The 21575-nt window shown below is 43.0% G+C and overlaps 1 protein-coding gene across 5 annotated transcripts in view; it reads left to right on the forward strand.

Annotated features, from left to right (window-relative positions):
- Positions 1-17424, forward strand: part of GJA8 (gap junction protein alpha 8) — a 40630-nt gene extending 23206 nt beyond the window's left edge. For 3 of the 5 annotated variants that reach the window (XM_085527203.1, XM_085527187.1, XM_085527192.1), the window contains exon 2: positions 11584-17424. In XM_085527203.1, the coding sequence (XP_085383329.1) occupies positions 11594-12796 (1203 nt within the window). In that variant the 5' untranslated portion in view covers positions 11584-11593 and the 3' untranslated portion in view covers positions 12797-17424. Of the gene's footprint in view, positions 1-8981; positions 9124-11583 lie in introns of those variants that run through there. The other 2 variants (XM_085527181.1, XM_085527198.1) reach the window with 2 other exon arrangements.
- The last annotated feature ends 4151 nt before the right edge of the window (positions 17425-21575 follow it).

Here is a 21575-nt window from a genome sequence, read left to right on the forward strand (position 1 = left end):
TTTTTCTTATTAATAAATTGCTGAGGCATGAGAGGTTTCCGTTCCTTGCTGGCATCTTTACACTGTGCCCAAAGAAACAATCGTATCAGGTTCAGGAAGGCAAGTGACTGAAAGGGCAGGGAAACAGGAACCGTCCCCACGGATGTCCTCCCCAGAGGGGCTGGGAACACGCTCTGCTGTGGGAAATGGGGAGCTGAGGTCAGCCAGAGTGCACGGCAGGTATGCACATCTCTAGGGACTGGGAGCATAGGGAGAGTGGTCTGTTCTGCTGTTCCCAATGCTGCCCCATCCCAAGCCACCTCCACACCTTGTATGTTCCATTGCCTGGTTCTGTAGTGTGGAAATGAAGACAGGGAGATAAAGGCAGAGAGTAGGTGGTGACAATGCTCCTGAGAGCCCTGAGCCAACCACTTAGTGAGGCAGGCCTTGGTGTTAGAAGAGCTCATAAGATGGGATAAAGGAGCAGGGAACGAGCTCCCTGTGGAAGCTGGAGGGCCACAAACTTTGTGGATGGGGAGGGAACATAGGATGTTTCCGGTTGTACCCACTTGTTCAGATCCTTCAGAAGCTTGGTCCCTTCCAGCATCTTGTGCCTGAGAATGTTAAGAGATTGTCTTATCGAAGCTTTTTAGACAAACACATGAAGAGGTTGGGAAATATTATTAGCTCCTCTTTTACTGGCAGGCCTTGAGCAATTAATTATTACCAGAATTATTATCAGGTGTGTGTCACACCATTCCTTGGATCCACTTTACATAGTTCAGATTGGTTGTAAGTGATGCGTTCCCTGATTGGTCTCCTACCTCACAACTCCTGACAGCAGTTAGTCTATCTCTCTGAGGAGGATCTCAGCAGTGGTGGAAAGGACATAACCTAGAATGTATAGAATATATTCATTGAGAAAACTGAGTCCAGGGACCACCTAAATATGCAGCTTGCTTGTATTCTCAGCAGTGTCTTCCAGTTGATGTGCCACCTCCGTGTCAGGAGGCAGGTTCTAGGCAGGGGCCAGGGAAGGAGGCAGGTAAGAGGGTATGTGGGAACCCAGGAAAGGCATTTTCATAGAGTCGTAGAATCATTAATGCTGGAAAAGACCACTGAGATCATCTAGTCCAACCATTTTTTATATGATGGCTCTGTAATGTACGTTCTACATCTTGTTTACGAGGTTGTCTCAGTACACCTATTCAGAAATAACACCTGCTTTGGGGTGAGAACTTAGAATTTCTATGGAAAGCACCACTGTAAAGGTCTTTAAAGCTCCGTCTGGTTTTAAATTAAGTCATGCTGAGCTGTGAAATCACGCATCTAAGACTCCTCTTCTCTTCTTAGCCATGTTTGTGCTGCTGCTGTGGTACTCTTACCTGTGACAAGTGACAGCTTATCTCTTTTGTCTTGCAGGCTTTTGTAAGCTTAGTTCGGATCTTATTATTAACTGTGCTGTTATTAAAGGGGAAGCCATGCAGGTCAGCTGGTATACATGACAAGCGTTTGCTGGGTTAGGAATACAAATTCAACACAAAATACAGACTATGATGGCAAATGGAGACTATGCTCTTGCCTTTTCAACTAAAATGACGTTGTTTCTGTAGGTAAAATCGATATTTCTAGAGTCATCTTCACATCAGCGTGACTCCCATCTATTTAACCATTAAAAAAGTAGCAGAAAAACGTTCTTTGGGACAGATATTACCGCATCATTGCACCTTCCCTGCGTTTGCTTTGCGTTAGGTTTGCGTGGGCAGAGAATATCTAAGAAATGAGGAAAGATAAAGGAGCAGGGTGCAGGCACAGCGTAACAGGCGCCTTTTGCCTTCTCCTTTATCGCATCCCTCGGTCTCCCCTGTTGCCTTACAGTGCCTGAGTGAGAACACAGTGCCCGCTAGTGGCTGCAGCAGACCGACAGGCTGCCTGGCAGAGGATGCTGGCTATTTTTTGCTTTGCTGATGCCACTCCGCCAATTGTACCGGGACGAGGTGGGTGGCTCCTATTGAAGCTCTTGCCCTCAGATACAATCAGCGTCTCTGGAAAAGGTCAGCGCTAAACTGTGTGGAAAAAAAGAGGTCCTTGCTGGGAGTGCCACAGGTCATACACACCCTGTTTTTCATGTTTAGCATCAGTGTCCAGATGAAACGCCCTAAATAAGGCATGGCGTTTAATCTTACAGTTGCTACGGCAGGAGAACAAATTGGTTGAAATGGGGTTACAGGGAGCACACAGCTCTAAACACACAGCACGTTCAGAGCCATTCCTGGTTCCTGAAGTGAAAGAACAAAGCAAACACCATCTCAAAGCTTCCTCGAGCACAGCCCTCCTTGCAGGACAAGCAGTGCAGTATGGAGATGCCTCTGCAGCTTGGTGTGAGCTACCCCCAGTGTACTTCACGCTGCCCCTGCTAATTAGCTCCGCTCCAGAGAGAAGGTAATTAGCTGTAGTGGAGCACACCTGCTGACACAGCACACCTGCTTCCAGATCTGAGCTGCTGTCTGTCCAGCTCAGCACTGCACTGGGTGGTGTGGGAAACCCGGGATGTCCAGGCTGAGTTTTCAGGGTTGATGGCATGATACCTTTTATTGACTGAGATTCTTTCTCTGAGACAAGTGCCAAGAAATCAGAAAGCTGTAGGGCCAAAGACCTCAGAAAGCCTCCTGGATAGTTTTTCTGCTTGTGAGATAAGATCGTCCTTAACAGATGTTTGTTTACCTCTTCATAAAAACCTCCTGTGATTCTACAGCCTCCCCAAGCAGTGTGCTGCAGTGCTTTGCTATTCTTACCATTGCAAAGTGTTTTTCTAATGCTTAGCTATATCATCTTTATTGCAAATTAAGCTGATTATTTCTTCTTCTGCTTCTGATGAATGTGGAGGACAACTGCTCCATCTCTCCACCCATTATAACAAATGTTTATGTGCTGGAAGACTGTTATCACGCTTCCCCTCCTGTTGTTCCTTTCCCAGAGAAAATGAACCCAGTTCTTTTACCCATTCCTTACAAGTCTTACTTTTTTTTTCTCCTTTTTTTCTTTTCTTTTTTTCTTACATCTCATATTTATTTATTTTTATTTTTTTAACTCTCTCCAATTTGTTTACATCTTCTGTAAAATGTAATGCTTAGAACTGGACACACTGTACCTGCTGAGAGCTCAGCGGTATTGAATAATTGCTTCCTTTGTCTTATACACAAAACTTCCCTTAAATTTGTGATTTGTTTTTTTCCTGTGGAAATCTTGTTTAACAGCCTCATATTCAGCCCCACTTCAGCTCTTTCTATGCTGCATTGCTGTTTAAATGGTTACCAAACCATAGAAGCATTTGGAGTTGGAAGGGACCCTTAAAAGTCATCTAGGCCGACTCCTTTGGACTGGTGCAGTTGATGTCTATGCCCTCACCATTTCTGACTTATACCTTGATACATCACCTCTCCAGAAAGGTAGGTCAGCTCTGCAGTGCCTTGTGTTCATGTCAAATTCTGACGCCTCAGTCATCCAGCTTCATGCAGATGGCAACCCCTCAGCCCAGCTACCAGCCTTTCAGTTTTGTCCTTAGTTCTGTTGTCCAAATCTTTCATGGAAATGCTGAGCAGCCCTCAAGCCCAAACTTCAGAGCCGAGGTCCTCCCAGCTGGAAAAGCGAAGCCCTCATAATTACCCCTGATTATGGTACTTGTGCACCTCTGCACAGCCACTTCATCTGCTTGCTTCTCTGGAAGTTTGTGGTCTAGATATTTCCAAAGCGTTCACTAAAATCAGTGTACTTAATATTTACCATTTCCTTCCCTACAGGCCACCTACCAGGCCTGTTAGTCAAAGAAGGAAATCAGCCTGTTTTGATGGTGGTTGTTTTTCAAAATCCCCTGCTGACCGTTTCTTATCACGTTATCGTCCTTCAGCTACTTATGAATTGATTGTTTCATAAATGGCTCCAGTATCTTGCTAGGTATCACAGTTAAGCTGGCTGGACTGTAACTCCCCAGTTCCTCTTATAACAGTGATTTTCAGAACAGAACTGTAGTTAAGTTAGAGAGATATTGAAAGACATTCCACTTTTGCTCTGCTTATCTTTATTCATTGTCTAGTTTTGTTCCATCCCTTAAATTAAAAACACATTTCCCTTAAGCATTTATCTTCCACTTGAGTTTCAGCATAATCCAACACTGCCTTCACCTCTCCTGTTACTTACATACTTCTCAAATTTCCCTGCTTCTTCCCGCTTTATATTTTCCTTCCTCTCTTTTCTTTCTGTTTTGTCTCTAATTTCCCAGCAAAACGCATTGCCCAATTTTCTGAGGGCTCTGAAGAGAAGGTGAAATTTGGGCATGTCTTGAAAAAATCTCAGCAAAATAGGGACACTGGCACTTAGCAGCCTAACAGGGGCATGGTGAGTTCTGCCCAAAGATTGGTCCAGTGCTACCTACATTTAAACCCTCTCTGATTTCAGTAGGCGGTAGAGAGAAGATGAGAGCTGATGAGACTCTCACTCCTAGTGATCAGATTGATAAATGACTTTGACTCAAGGATGGACAAAGAAGCACGTTACTAGAAAGCAAGTATCCTTTAAGTTGGGCTATATCTAGCAAATTAGAGTTGTGTAGAACGTCCATCTTCTTGCAGGGAAGCTTAATTTGTATAGTGTTCAGCTTCAGCCATAAGTGAAAGGTTTGTGTGTTCAGCAGAAGAACAGGAAGCATGTGCCACTTTCTAGCTAAGCAGATCAGGAGAAGATAACTTTGTTTGAGGGAGGGGTATCATTATTTAGGGTTGTGCACTATATAATTGCACAATCTGCTATCATGCATGAAAAGAGCTGTTCAATAGCACGGCCCTGCCTTGTCCTGACATCATGTCTGTGTTGGAAATCCATTTGGAATGAAAAATCCCACATTCCCCAAGTGATCTCGTAGCTTGTGAGCAAATGGATGAGTTGCAGAGGAGACTTTATAGTCTCAGTGGTGCTAGGAGTTGGGATCTTCGTGACCAACATCAAAACAACTCAATGATAAGAAAGCATAGGATCACAGGATGATTTTAGTTGGAAGGGACCTCAAAGCCCACCCAGCCCCAACCCCCTGCCATGGGCAGGACTGCCTCCCACCAGCTCAGGCTGCCCAGAGTCCATCCAACCTGGCGCTGAACACCTCCAGGGATGGGGCATCCACTGCTTTTCTGGGCAGCCTATGCCACTGCCTCATCACTCTCCGAACAAATCATTTCCTCCTAATATCTAACCATAATCTCCTGTATAGAAACAAGGACGATATGCATGACTGTGTAAAATGCTGTGTACAAGTCCAGGTAGATTACATTAGTTGCTCTTCCTATACCTGCTAACACTGTATACAGCTAACACTGTAGTCGAGTTGTAGAAGACCACCAAATTTGTCAGGCACTACTTGTACTTATTGAAGCCAAGTGGGCTGTCACCTGTCACCTCTCTGTCCTCCATTTCCCTCAGCATAGTCTCCAGGAAGGTATGCTCTGTGATCTTGCCAGGCAGAGATATTAGACTGACTGGCCTCTAGCTCCTTGTGGTTTTCATTTTTTTCCTTTTTAAAAAATGACAATATACTTTTCCAGTGGGAACTCTGCCAGACTGACATGACTTCTCAGATAGTAGCTCAGCAACTTCATCTGCCAGTTCTCTCACGACCTGTGGATTCATCTCATCTGGTCTCTTGGACTTGTGTAACTTCAAGTTCCTTAGATGGTCTCAAATCTGTTCTTCTCCTATAGTGGTCAGTTCTTCATTTTCCCAGTCCCTTGCCTTTGCCTTCTGTGACGTGGACAGTGTGGTGAGGGCTCTCGCTGATGAAGATTGAGGCACAAAGTTGGTGAATACCTCAGCCTTCTCCATATCTCAGATAACCAGGTCTCCTGTTTCTTTCTGGAGAAGGCCAACATTTTTTCTTCCTTTTTTATTGCTGATGCACTTACAGAAGCCCTTCTGTTGTCTTTGATGTCCTGGCCAGATTTAATCCCATCAATGCTTTAGTTTTCCCAACCTGATATCTGGCTGCTCAGAGACTTTCTCCATATTCCTACCAGGCTACCTCTCCTTGCTTCCACCCTTTGTAGGCTTCCTTTTTGGATCTGGGCCTTTTTTACCCCCAAGGCTTTATCTCATGGAACACTATCAAGTAGATCCCTGAAGAGGTCTGCTCTCCTGAAGTCCAAGGCAGTGAGCTTGCTGTGCACTGTCTTCAATGAAACAAACTTCTTTCCGAAGAAATTACGGTCTTAAAAGTGCAGGAGATCTCCACAGTTCTTTTCAAGGCAAGAAGAATTCCTAGTAACAGTATTATTTACATTAGCCACATCTCTCTGGCACTGCTATTTAGAGGAGTGTGTTCTCAGCAATCCTATAGATTGCTTAATGGAAGCATAAAAAAATGGGCCAGGTATGCAGGTTGGAACTGTTTACCATTATTGGTTGGACTCTGTTGCTGTTGCAGATCTTGTGCAGGCTCACCTAGATGTTCTATGCTCTCTGAGTCCAGTCTTCTTTGTAGACCTTTGGTATAATGGTCTTTACCCCTTACTTTCAGAGACATGTCTTTTGTGTTGCAAAAGCAGTCCTGATTTCCAGCACTTCCCATATTAAAGGTTCTGCACTGTAATGACAGCAAAAAATATGCTCAGATTATTCAGAAAGAAGTTACATGTATCCAAAGATGAGTGACTTGAATATCATTGCGCTGGAGCAGGCTGCCCAGAAGGGTGGCGGAGACTCCTTCTCTGGAGATACTTGCAATTCATCTGGATGCTCTTTATGACTTACTATAGGGAACTGCTTTAGCAGGGGGGTTGGACTCGATGATCTTTAGAGATTCTCCCCAACACCTACAATTCTGTGATTCTGCGAATTCTGCATTATCTGCATTTTGCAAACTGTTCTGCAACTTGCCAGAAAGCATTTGATATTTGGATTGTGTTTGCAGATGGAGTATAGGAGGTTAATAGAGAATGTATCTGACAGTAGCTGGATGTAATTTAAAGATGGACTGTAGCCATGTAGTTACATACCAGATTTGGGTTTTGGCTCATTTTATCAGAGATAGGGCCCAGGAAAGGGATATACACAGTCAGCCAGAGCTGTTTTTCAAAAGGACAGTTTTAGGTCTGAAAGGAGACGGGCAGTTTAACATCTGAACCATTTGGTCTCTGTGATACAGCAGTATGAGGACACTCTTTAAAGATGTTAGCCACAGGTTGTATTAGTTAGTCCTCTGTCTTTAACTGCTCCACAAAGAGAGGACGATAGTGTCAGAGATGACTAGTCACTGACATACCTTACCTAGCTTATCTCAGCAGTGTATAGCAAAACAAAGCAAGAAAGGAATTCCTTGCTCTTCCTTACCATCTTTATTCCTCCCATTAAACAAACTGAGCCTGTTCTTAATCACCGCATGTTCTTGGGCCCCGTATCATCTCCTCTGAGCGTCCTCTTGCCAGGAATCCTCTTCCAATGCTTTATATAGCACAGGCTGAAAAATGTCACGTGCCAGATCTCTACTATTTCTTTATTAAGGGAGTGATTTATTAAGGTGTTCAGAATATGACCTTCATTCCAACTTTGTGCATAGAGATTGATTTTCTTTCGTCTTTCTAAAGTGGTCCCTCTTGTAAGATTTTCTTATTTTCCAGCCCTCATTTATCCTCTAGCTCACTGAAATCCAGTCTGAGAAGCATTCTTTCTGCCTCAAGTTGCGCTTTGGATAGAAGTACTGTGCAACTCAGTTTAAAGTTGTTTGGGAAAACTACTGTTGAAGTAAGGCTCTGCATTTCCTTGTGCACAAATAGCCAGAAATGCTGAAGAGAGACCTCAAACGACTGGTTTGAAGATACAAAATGTTGTGGCCCTCAAATTATGCCATCTCTTTCAAATGACGGCTTTTCTAGAAACAGAGAATCTCCCAGAGTTGTTCTGGGGAATTAATTTCAGCGATGCTTTTGTGTAAAGATAGAGAGCCGCTTGCTGATTAGTTGCTTTATAAGCCTGGTACTGGTATCATTGCTTAGCATATCTTGCTTCCCATAATCATCTTTTCCTTCAGAGCTGGGAGCTCCAAGAGCATGTTCTGAGCAATTCATATGGAAGAACTACCAAAATAGCTCCTCAGAATAAAGCGATATACTTCTCATAAGCAAAATATACTTTGCCTCACAAGCAAAACTTTGTGCAGTTAGTTGCATTGTGGATGCATTACTGAGCATGAGATTATCCTCTTCTGTGGCCCCTCGAGCATTTTTGCAGATGGCTGTGCCTGAGGTAATGTTCCTGTTTGCTGGGCTGCTGGAATTTGGCTACACTCCTTAACAAAACAGTTTGTTTTGGACATTTTTGATGTATGCACAAAATACATTTAGAGGATAAATTAAGCAGAACAAAGACACTGGAAGTCTAGGTCATAAAAGAAGTCTTTCTCAGCTTTGATTAATACTGAGTGATGATCCTGTTTTCCCATATTGCTTATTTTTCCTGCTGAGAGATGTCAAAGACCAGACCAAAGTATCTAAGAGCGTAAAATACAGATGTGATGCTCCAGTGACCACCAGTGCTGGAAATCAGCAGCGAGACTTAATTGTTGGAGCTGGGTGTAAGTAGCAAATTAGTTTAATCAGTTCTACCACCATCGGGGATGTGGATGCTCCCTTTTCACCTCTCACACCATGATGTTTAAAGACTAGCAAGTGGAGCCACGCTAAGCTGTGCTGAAGGACAGTAGATCAGCAGAGATGCTCTAGTCCCCTCTTAACCATGCAAAGTCCCCTTTATGCATGTGTTAGGTTTTCACTGCCCGCTGGCTGCCCTTCTCCCCCCTCTGCTTTTTCATGTTCAGTGGATTCTCCTCTCTGTGTCTCTGCCTCTTTTTCTCTATTTTTTTTCTCTCTATTGTTCCCCACGTCACCAACTGTCACTCACTTTATAAAGCCGTCTGGCTCGGAGCTTAAATATTGCACGGCAACTAAAACCCGCCATCAGAGCCAATTCAGTCATATCTGTTCAGTCGTGCGACAAGATTGGGACTTTTAGTGTAGGGAAGGAGAGAGACAAAAGTTCACTCTTCACTGCAGAGTGCCAAGAGAGGAGGGGGACACAATTCTTCGGTGGAACCTTTCCCAGTGGCAAGTTACTTGCTCAACATCCTTAATCTTTAGAGTCTTTCTTGCTGGCAGTGTGTTCAGATTGCAGCATCTGGAACTGCTGGGTGGGGGTTTGCAGTAAGCCCATGCAAGATAGTGACATAATTAGCCTGTCAACTCTGAGTGAGCTTAGGCAGTCTCCTCTTTTCCTCATGATAGGCAATTTAAGGGAAGAGAGGACTGCCTAAATTCATTGCTTTTGTCTTTTTTTCTTGTCTTTTTTCTTTTCTTTTTTGAGACTGGAAGAGCTGTGATTGCAAGTGAAGTTTGAATTGGCTGTACTACTCTTCTCCAGTCCACCCAAAATTGTTCCTTGCAGCTGAAGAAGCCAGTGAGCAACCCTGGACCACCTCTCCTGTAGAAAATAGAGTGGTTGTGACAGAGTTTTGAAGGATGTGACTAGTTCAGAAGTGACCACAGAAAGAGTTTTGTCAGAGGTAGAAAGCTGCAAGTGGAGCATATGGTGGAGTTAGGAAACATGCTTCTCTTTTACAGCGAGCTTTCTGTGTGATAAGGTTTATCATGTCTAGAATGTCGCTCTTCTATGCTGCAATGGAAATGATGAACTAATGGTGGTGGGTACCAGTGTGACTCAGAAAGAAAGGAAAGGATGTAGTAAACTGCGATGTTTGGGGGACAGTGGAGCTAATAGTGTATATAGTCCTGTTTTCTACAGTGTTGCACATGATTGGTTAATGGCTGGTATATTTTGTTCTGTGAATCTGCAGAAAGAGAATGTTTAAATCAGTTTAGATGATGTATGTAAACAGCATAATCTTCTGCTAGACTTGTTAACGTAAGTGCTGACATTAACACACTCCTTTACACAACTTTAATGACTGGCAAAGTAGCAATTTTCTTCGGTGATTAAATTATACGTCTGCCACTTCTGCATGCAGAAGGAGTTTGTGCAAAAGGAAGGGCTGTGTTCTGCTCTTTATTTTCCAACATAGATGTCTGGGCTTAACATTTTACAGTGTTTGAAGATGAGAATTATGAGTCCAACTTGTTTTAGAGAAATCACATTACAAATAGGTTTTTAGGTTGAAAATTTGTAACATTCCCCAGACTCAGAACTCTCAATATTTTGTGTGTTCATCTATGTGTGAATATGTACACACGGTATTTGAAACAGACTGATATGCACTGGTGTGTCATAACATATGGCATTACAAATATATCCCAGTGCTATCTGAAGGAAGAAGGGAAGTTGAGATAGTCATATTTCCGTGCTGATGACTGTATATTCTCCCAGTAGCTGTATATGTGCGTCCACATATAGAAAACTATAGCTGGAGGTAGCATCTAAGAGATGAACTTTTAGATCCCTGCGAACAGCTATTTTATGAATAACGTTACCTGCTTCTCTTGATATTGTCCACGAGTTAATCTTTCTGGATCACTGTAATATTCCACATTCCTCAGAGTCTTCATATTGCTGCAGTATGTTAAATTAGTCAGTCCCAAACAAGTTTCCTCTTCTCTTGTTTTCCTGTACCTGATGTTATTCATTGGGAGGTTTTGGATATGCAGGATGAAGTCCTGGCCAGGAATAATCTCTTATCCTGCAAAAATATTAAGAGTTGTAGTGTTTGACCTGCAGTACTTGACAGTTAACTACTTTATTAGCTTCCCAGTAGGATATCTACAGCTGGCTTACAGATCTGTGTTAGCCCGAGATAGCAGCACTGATGTTTTACAGAGAGAAACTAGTGTCTGAGGTCCCAATGATAGACCTTCATGTATCTCTCCAGGTTGATTCCAATGTCAATGAGGCAACTGACTTCAGAATTGGACATAATAACTCCTATAACATGAAATAATTTTATTGCATAGAAAAACTAGTACACATGGTAGTTATTAATCTTACAAAGTATTACTGACATGGTAATGGTGTTACTATTGCTGGTATTACCTATCACGGTGATTTCTAATGTAGACTTAATATACACAACTATAGAAAGTTCGTATACATGCAAGATGGGCACCAATTCAAGATCTGTTTGATCCCTGCATAGATCTGATGAGGAACTCATTCTACCCACTGCAGCTCAGCATGCTGATAAATCTGTTCTACTATACTGCTGGCAAGTGTTTGTATGTGTATAAAATCTAAGCAGGCACACACAACAGAGCTTACAAGGGACCACAGAAGACTACTATCTGGAAAAGGAGTTAAATGCACTCCTTGGCTCAAAAGTAATTGCTCATTTAGAGCCAGGGAGGAATGATTTTGGCAAGCAGTTTGCTCTGGCTTTCCAGCCCATCTCTTGTTAATAAATCATTGCAATCTGAGCAAAGAAGCAAGCAATCATCTTCTTTCTGTTCTCAAAGTGTATTAGAAAAATACTAATTGAAAGTAGCAACAAGCATCAGTGGGAAAATGTGACATCTTTTAAATTTAGCATAATTTGTGGTCATTCTCTTTCTTTTTTTCTTTCCTTAGACAGTAAGCAATGGGTGACTGGAGTTTCTTGGGGAACATTTTAGAGCAGGTGAATGAGCAGTCCACTGTCATCGGGAGAGTTTGGCTCACAGTGCTCTTCATTTTCCGCATCCTGATCCTGGGAACAGCTGCTGAACTAGTATGGGGAGATGAACAGTCAGACTTTGTGTGCAACACCCAGCAACCTGGTTGTGAGAACGTCTGCTATGATGAAGCCTTCCCCATCTCCCACATCCGGCTCTGGGTCCTACAGATCATTTTTGTATCCACACCTTCGCTGGTGTACTTTGGGCATGCGGTGCACCACGTCCGCATGGAGGAGAAGAGGAAAGAGAAGGAGGAAGCTGAGAGGCGTCAGCAAGCTGAGGTGGATGAAGAGAAGCTGCCCCTAGCTCCAAATCAAAACAAGGGCAACAACCCGGATGGGACCAAGAAGTTTCGCCTGGAGGGGACCCTCCTGAGAACCTACATCTTCCACATCATTTTCAAAACTCTCTTTGAAGTGGGATTCATAGTTGGCCAGTATTTCCTGTATGGCTTCCGCATTCTTCCCCTTTACCGCTGTGGGAGGTGGCCCTGTCCCAACCTCGTGGACTGTTTTGTCTCCAGGCCTACAGAGAAGACCATCTTTATTATGTTCATGCTCGTGGTTGCTTCTGTGTCCCTCTTCCTCAACCTGGTGGAGATCAGTCACTTGATCCTGAAAAGGATCCGGAGGGCTCTGAGAAGACCAGCAGAGGAGCCAATGGGGGAGGTGCCAGAGAAACCCCTCCATGCTATTGCAGTGTCCTCCATTCCAAAGGCCAAAGGCTACAAGCTGCTAGAAGAAGAAAAGCCAGTGTCCCACTATTTCCCTCTCACAGAAGTAGGGGTTGAGCCCAGTCCTCTTCCATCAGCCTTCAATGAGTTTGAGGAGAAGATTGGGATGGGGCCATTGGAAGATCTCTCCAGGGCATTTGATGAGAGGTTACCATCATACACACAAGCGAAGGAACCGGAAGAGGAGAAGGTCAGAGCAGAGGAAGAAGAGGAACTAGAAGAGGAGCAGCCAGCACCTCAGGAAGAGCCAGGGGTGAAGAAAGCAGAGGAGGAGGCAGTGAGCGATGAAGTGGAAGGGCCTTCAGCACCTGCAGAACTTGCCACTGATGTGAGATCCCTCAGCAGGCTAAGTAAAGCCAGCAGCCGGGCCAGGTCAGACGATTTGACTGTATGAGGATGCAGGATACGAGGAGAATATGAAAAGGAAAAGAAGAAAAAGAAAAGGAAAGAGAAAGAATCAGAAGAATTTTAAGCAAAGTGCTAAAGTGATCGTTTAAGTATTATTTCATCTTGAGATTCTCGACTGGAAAGGTACTATTGTGGTAACTGTGCCTTATTTGCCCTATATGTCCATTTGAAAAGGAACATTTTCCGTTTCCACATGCCAGCTCATTTCTTACAGTAATATCTACATTGTCCACATAACTGATGTGTTTTAAAACCTAACGTGGCAGTGAAACCCAAATGTCACCACTGTGAATGTACTTACTGGAAGCTTTGTGTTCCACATTTCTTTAGGAACGTGGGGAGGATCTGTCTCATGAGCCATCTAAGGGGAAGGCTCATAAACAACCGTATCTAGTATTTCTTTTTCTGTTGTCACCTATGGCATGCTGAGCAGATCTCCCCTTCACTGTGTTTAGCATTGCCACACTAAAACAGTAAGCACTATTTCCCCTCTTTATTGAGAAAGCAAAGACCAAAAATATCTATGATTTCTCTCTGAATGTAAATTTGAGTTAGGTAAAAATACTTTATTTTCCCTTCGTCAAAAATATTTTTGCTCTTTAATTGACATTGACAGTGGGCAAGGTTAACTCTAGCTCTCTTCTAGGACTTAGCAGATGCTCACAGATGGATTATTTGTTCCCAAGAGAGTTATCCAGCTCCAAGCTGAGCACTTCAGAGCACTGGAAAGAAAAAAATCAAGTGATATTTTTTACTTATAATCCTGTGACTTAAAGATCTGAAACTCAATTTAGCAAAGCAAGCGTGGAAGGGTTTCTGTGAAAGAAGGAACAGCTACAGTTCCCAGAGCATGAAACCAAATATGAGCCTTCACAGCATGATCCTGACATGTGCTCAGTTCCTGGAGCCCCAAGACTTACAGGCACTCAGCAAATCTCAGGTACAGCACCCTGAAGGCACCTGTGAATCTAAACCACAGGTAACGATGTGACTTTGAAACAAAACTGGTTGTTCAGGTTTGAAAAGTCTGATATGATAATTCTGACATCCTTTGTTTTTAATTTGACAGGCGGGAGCCATCCAGTGGCCTACTTCGCTATTAAATGCCAAAGTCTCAAAGAAAACAAGGCCTTTCAAAAGATCTTCTAGAGTAGGAGAGAAAGGTAGCATCTTAGCTTATATCTTTTAGGTCTTTTGTGCCAACAGATCTGTGCAGAACTCTCAGAGCCTCAGTAAATCCTTTTAGTTACAAAAGGCAGAAAAACACATGCTCGTTTAAACGTCTGTGGATTTCAACCTTCAGGACTGCAGCAGCGCCTTTGGGCTGGGACAGTGCAGCTATGCATTTAAAGCTTCAGGTTAATAGCTACGTCCCCTCTAAAACTGAGCCTTATGCCAGAAAAGTGCAGGTATGCACTCTCATCTGCTCTGCTCTGCAAACCTCAGACCCTGCCAGCTCAGCGAATTCTTTCTGCTGGGCTGCAGCCCGTTCCATTGTTCCCAGGGCAGGCTCTAATCCAGATCAGGAAAAAAAACAGTCTTTGGCATAATGCGTATAAGTCGTCCTGCCATTAGCTAGAAAAGACCCCCTGCCATCTCCCATTGTATCAGGGCTGACCCAAAGCCCATTGAAATTAGCTGGGTGTCTGAGATAGATGTCCTAGGCTTGGGCTCATACCCTCAGTCCTGTTGTCCTACACCCCAGCCCAGGCAACCACAGGTACACCCAGCTCTGTCACTGATTAACCTGCTTGGTAGACTTCATGTGCCTTGTTTTGCAGCCTCCGTGGTCTGGCACAAAGTTGGCTGGACTTCACTGATGCGTGAAGTAAGCTGTACATATGTATAAAGTTTGTAGGGTGTGTTGGGATTGCCACGTATATATATTTTTTACACTATTAATCCTTTTGCTCCTCTTGGGCCTGTGTATTTTCCCACAGATTGCAGCCTGTTAACATAATCTTTGCTCCCTTGACAAAAAGGCTGTTAGGGTTTTAAGAAACAATTCCTTGTGAAGGAAGACTGGAAGGTACCTCCTCAGCTGTGAGAAAGAATATGACAAAGCAAGATACGTGAAGGAAAATGCGGAGGGAGAATTTGGAGGCTACAATCTACCCATTCTCTCAATAAAGAAACAGGAGAAGAGTTAGTACCAATGAAAGGCAGGCGGCAAAAGAAAAACAAGGAAAGAAGTCTTCAACAGGAAAACTCCAATACTCCACTAGAACCCAAGAAAGAGCGAAGACCTAGATGAATAACAAACCCAGCATGTTTACACTATATGGGATGTATTACTTTTTTCCTTCACAGAGAAGACATAGTAGTGTTAATAGTTTGAAGCATAGCAGAGTTCACTCGAACTGGAAAAAGCCTTCCCTGCAGGTGAAAAAAATTATCTGTAACTGTTCAGTGTGAGGTACCTTCCACCTTATTGAGAGCATCTGACCCTTCCACATACCAATGTACCGACCTAGATGAACCACCTCCCATCCTTGCTTACTACTAATTACTCGACAAGTCCTTTGACAAAGCATTTTGATGACCATCCCCGCTCCTGATCTCTGTGATGCACACCTTCATTAGATCATTGGACTACTTAAAGATAAAGATTCTCATGAATTTGAGGTCCGTGGTTCATAATATGGATGTCAGACAATCCAGTCTTCAGTTTTAAGATGTTGAGTACGTCATTCTTTTTCACTGGAGTAGAATACAGTAGAGTACAGTACATGCAACATCCTGAACAGACGCTATGTTGTTCCTTCACTGCTGCTGCAGGAAAGCTCATTTCTTCCTCCAGGTCATGACAGTGCAATGAATGAAGTTAATGTTTTCCTCCTGCATCCTGTCAACTGCTTGTTGATTTTTTTTCAAGCCGGTTTTCAAGTACCCTGCCAAGCTGCTAAAGCCTCCAAGTATGAGCCATGGCACCAAGGCAGCGCTTTTCAGCTAACTGGGCAGGGAGCTTACAGTCAGGTTATATGGTATTCAGCCTCATCTCTGCAGTGAAGTCACTGTTGGGACCATCAGCAAGTCATTCTTCCCTCTTGTACAATTGGGAATAATTTTCTACCTCACAAAGACTATGTGAGGCTCAATATATTTTGTTAGTAGTAGGATGGGAGGTCCTGGGACTGAAGGCCCTACAGATGAGCAAAGGATTATTTCTGTATGTGATTCTGAAATGTGTTTTATTCCCCCCTCAGTGAGACAAATTTAATCATTTATTCAGGAAATTCCTAATGAAGTTACATAACAGCCTCAGAGCTGTGGATTCAGTGTATTTAATTAAAACAAACAAACAAAACACACATATAAAAATAAATGTAAAGAACAAGGAAAATTATCTTGGGAAGTGGACACTGGACAATTAGAGCCATGCTTGGATCATTTAAAGGTGTGTAGTACTCCCTTGGCTCCCTGTGCTAATAAATGATTATCTGATCACATGGCTCTCTGCAAGGAGCTTAGGGTGCAAGTGTCAAATTCACCAAAGGAAGTTAGAAGAGAAAGGTAGTGTCTTAGCTGATATTAGCATGTGGGAGTTGGTGTTCTCTAGTGTCTAGAGCAGTGGACCTAGGATAATGATCTTAGATTTATTTCCAGCTCTGATACTGACTTGCTGTGATAATCACTTTACCTCTTGGTACCTGTTTTTTTTTTTTCCCACCTGTAAAATGGGTGTAAGAATTTCCACCTACCTCACAGGGATGTTGTGAGGCTTCCTTAATTCTGTTTGTAAAGAAAGTAGGAATGATCTGATGAAAAGCACTGCTGAAATGCATTGTATCCTTGTTATTTCCTGCCAGAACATCCAACTTGGTTAACATATGACTCTTTGACCAAAAGGGGAGTAGCGTGAAAATCTAAACACTGCATTGCACTGACATCATTAATGCACATGTGGGTTTGCCACTGTAAGGGAAACTGTTGATCACAGCCTGAGCCTCTGATTAACCATCTGGGGCAAGTGATGAGTCAGCTGTGGGAGCACAGGTGAAGGTAATTCAGCTGCACTCCCGGAAGGGGTGGAGCCCCTTGACTCCGCCTCTCCTAGATCCTATTTAAGACCACCACTAAAGCAGCATCTCTTTCTGGAGATTGCTCCTGTGAAGAGTTCTGGTGGTGAGCCTCAACATTGGTGAGCATCCATCTTGACTGAAAGCCTCAGCATTGGTGAGCCTTTTCTTAGATATCCTTTTACTCTGTAATTATGATGATACACTTGTATTATTCCAACTATACAGCCACAAATGAAAGAAGACTTTATTAATTCCTCACCCCTTTCTCCCATCTTAGCCTTGGTTTGGCCATTTGAAGCTGTGGTGACAGTGGGGCTACACGGATTACTCTTGTCCATCCCAGCATCTATTCTGTGGTAACATTTATGCTTAAATAAGCTAGCTCTTGGAGGGGGGCACAGGTTGTTGAAACTCCCTTAAAGGTGGAGCAGTTGGCTTTGAAAGTTATCTGGGGGAAGGTTGTGTAATGCACAATATCGCTGGGCTTCTGTTCTAAGTCCCTCAACGCAAACTCCAAGTGAATTTTTTTTTTTTCAGAATCTCTGTGGAAAAACTAAAAACCTCTATAGAAGATAAACAATTGGTTGTGGCACATAGGAAAAGAAAAAAAGAAACACACACAAAAACACAGCATAAAACAAAACTAAAAATGATCACATAGATTTAAAAACAGAATTTTTCATGCTACGCTGATTATTTCCAGTAAGGGAGACAGATCCAGCAATCTCTTTGTGATGAAAAACAGTGATGTACAGATTCCTTCTTCTGTAGGGCAGAAGAGATTTGAGGGAACCTCTGCTTTCCAGGTTAGTGTGAACATGGAATCTACTTGCTAAGGGAAGAAAGTCCAGCCCCTCCTGCCACTCAGTAACTCACTGACTCTGCATTTTTTTAATTTAAAGAGCAGCTATGGTACATGATAAAAGAAAGTGGCAGCTTGCTGTTTTGTATAGAAAATGGCTTTTCAAGTTGACACAACTGAGAGTAATCCCAGCCTAGGCATAGTTTTGTTTAGTAGACAAGAGCATCCATGAGAACTAGACTAAAGCCTTCCTACAGGCCTAAGGCTGTTGTGATAAAATGGCGTATGGTGCCAGATTTCCTGAGGGCCAGGGCTGGAGAAACATATCAAAATCAGGGGAGTTGCCCAAGTATTGGATTTTTTTTCTTCCCCCAAAAAAGAATGTCACTACCATTTCTTAATCTCTGCATGTGATAGACTTTTTAACGTGGCTCAGGGAAGGAATTTTGGCAACACCACTTCTGATTATGTAGCTGAGTAGCAACCATGGCAAATAAATGCATATTAATTTGCCAAGACGTAGCCTGGCACACAATTCTTCCCTTGTGACTAGCTTGGAATACAACTGTTTCAATAGAAGAGGCAAGACTTGTGTCCTTGTCAACAATTCAGATTTTTCCTAAGAGCAGTTTAGCGTATAGACATTTTGAAGCCTAGAGAGAGAGTGAAGGTGACAGGGAACCCTCACAGCTGTCTTTAGCCAAGTGGTTATAGGGAAAATGGAGCTGGACTATCTACAGAGGTGCACAGCAAAGGACCAGGGGCAATGATCACAAGGAACAGTAAGGAAAATTTTGACTAAAAAATTCTGACAAGGTAAAAATTGTTCAGACAGAGAGTGATTCAGCAGTGAAAAGGAAGTGCCCAGAGAAATGGCAGGCGCTTCATCCTTGGAGTCTGAAGCCTGACTGGGAAAAGCTTTGAGCACCTTGGCCTGACTTTGAAACCAAGCATGAGGTTAGACTAACTCGTCCATTTCAGCCTCAACCATGTATCCCATTGGAGGCTGAAAGCTCAGTGAAGCCACTGTGTGGTGAAACAACTGATGTGGGGCGTTTTCTGCCTCTGGGGTGCTCTGTTAGAGCTTACTTAAGTTGTCTTAGCTGGCAACACCAAATAACCAGGCACTATAACTGAGCCTGATGCATAAAACACTATCAACCAATGTTTGGTAGTTAGAAAAGCTGCTTGGGGCCAGAAATGTGTTGTGTAACTGGTCTGGAAAGAGCACTATAAAATAAAATTTATGAATAAGCCTGTCAGCTGAGAAAAAAAATCACAGAAATAAAAGGGATTTAGGTATTTCCAGCTCTCTGTCTCAGCTGTGACTTTAAATCCATCTGAAAATGTGAGGGCTGCATTTTAAAGTTCTAACAACAAGAAAAAACTCCCAACAACTGTGCTTTAAAGCTTGCTGATCTGGGATGAAGCAGAGGTGAATAGAAATGGTGATTACAGAGCTTCTGACAACCTTAGAAAACAAAAGCCCCACAAAGGCTGTTGGCTGTTGCCTTGCTGGATCCAGTCTAGCACAGTAAAAGCAAAACAAACCATTTATTACGTTTTCTAGGAGTTAAGGCTAGAGTGTTTAGAGAAAACATGGAGTAGCCTACCAAAAAATGTATACGTCAGTACAGAAAGAATTTATAGAGAAACATTAAACAGGAAAGTTGGCTCCTATTGAATTTCTCTGATGTTCAGTGGAGAGCTGGGTGGAAAGATGATGAGAACAATGAAATATAGTTTCATTATTTTCAATGATCAACAAATGAGCACAGGGAAAAAAAATGCTGGCCTACAGGCAGCCACTGAGCAGAGTTCCTGCAGGAGGGCAGTTTGGTGCTCCAACTAAGGGGCAGCTGCAGGCAAAGGCTAACACTGAGAAACCTGTGAGTGTGTAGTCTGGGTGCCTCATGGCAAGGGTAAGGCAAGCCAATGTGAACAGCGAATTAAACCTTTCCTACTACCAAATCTGATACTGCTGGATTTTTTTAAGAAGATAATCAACTTTAAAATAATTTAGTTTTTATGCACTGGATTCTGGATTTATCTGACAGAACCAGAAACCTGAGATACTGTGTACTAAGTTGTTTTTGTTTTTTTCATTTTCAAGTCATTCAGCCAAGGTGTATGGAAAAACTACTGGGACAAAATGCCCAGGCACATTTCTCAATACATACATGTTAGTCCAAAGAAAAACCACAGACATCCCTGCAAAGGAGTTAATCTACTGTCAGTGAGACACAAGACCCAGGACTCACCACAAATAAATTAAAAATAAATTCAGAAATCTGAATCATGTCAGGTTGTTCTCAGCTTCAGAGTTCCTGCTTGTGAAAGACTCTGGAGAGAAAAGAAATGAAAATGGATGGCCAACTGCCAGCTAAGCCTATTATTCACAAACATGCCCTGTAGCACCTTCTGGAAGTCTATGCTATCTCTAAATATATTCTACCCCAACAAACTGTTCTAATTCAGTACATTCTACCTTTCCACTTTACTTTAAAGGCTTTAATCTAGTTCTCACTTTCAACTGAACATACAGTACCCACATTCACACTTTAAGATGTGCAAGAAGAGAAGGTGGAGCTAAGCAGAAAGCTGCAATGTACTGACTGGCCTCCTTTCCTCACGTATTGCTTCCCTGCTCCAGCCACTATCATCCACACTGTGTCTGGTGAAACCACCCACCTGTCACATCTGGGAAGCTGCCATGGGCCCTTCTCCCCACACATGCACACTGATGTCTGCTTAAGGAGGAACAATATGGGATATTTTTCCATTTTTTTTATTACAATTTTCGTCTTCTCTGAATGAGAAGCCTTGGGGTGGAGGGGTAGATCTGAGGTTTTCGGACAGGAATCATCTTCTTGCCCATGTGTTTCTTGCAAGAATCAGGGATTGCTAATTTATAGCTGAGCACAGGCATGTTTCAAGCCTATTTGTAAACACATGCAGTGAAGAAAGTTTAAGAGGCTATGACCAAACTCTCTTGTAGTTTTGTTGTTTCCTTTTCTTTTCCCCCTTATTTTTGAAATCAGCCAAGATATCAGGATTAAACAAGACCAGAATTTGGCTTTGAGCAATTTAATCTTGAACAGGATTCCCATCTAACTTCTGTGTCTGAAAATCAACCAAGCAACCAACTTGCCCCCAAGAGCTACTGCTGCAGAACAGAGCAACCACAGGTACCCCAAACTCAGCAGGCTCATTGCTTTAGGAAAGATCAGTTTCTAGCAGTAGGCACAGAAAGAATGAGCAGGGAGGGGAAACTCTGATCTCAGCTTGCTGTTAATTGGCAGCAGTACCAGAAGCTGTAAAAGAGGCCTCAGATCAGAAACAGTAAGTTGTTCCCTCAGTTCATTTGCTCGTGAAAACTGAACGGGTTATTTTTTGTCTTTGCAATGCTGTAGACAAGGAGACGGATTTCATAACATGATGACTGACAGAGAGATAGAAAGCCAAACAATCAAAGAGACTGTGGGACTAATCCGATGACTCAACGCAACCACACGTAGAATCGTTCTTCTAGTGAGATGAGTTGTAATGAATAAAGGATCCCGATTTTCACTCAGCAAGAGGTTTGTGCTTTGTTGAAGTCCTGACTAGTTCCACTTTATTCTCTCACTTCCCATGTGATTTATTATTCCAAATACAGGCAGTTCCGCGTGGCGAAGGTTAGGCGTATTTTTAATGGCAAAAAGGTACAGACACCACTAAGTTCAAATGAGGGCAGAGCTGTGACATGACAGATCGAGTCTCACACCGATAGCTATCAGGAAATTCCCTGTTTGAACTTTCATTTCCCTTCTGGCCCCATTCCTCGATACACAACACTCTCAAGGCCTGAAAGCTGCCCCTGGCTGGCTGCCTTTGCAGAGGTCAGGAAGGACCCAAGGTGCAAGACGGCGCCTGGCAGCCATGGTACACAACAACGTACA

This window comes from Coturnix japonica, chromosome 1, assembly GCF_054131305.1.
Source record: "Coturnix japonica strain WE chromosome 1, WE-NBRP24, whole genome shotgun sequence".
In the NCBI taxonomy this organism is placed as follows: Eukaryota; Metazoa; Chordata; class Aves; order Galliformes; family Phasianidae; genus Coturnix; species Coturnix japonica.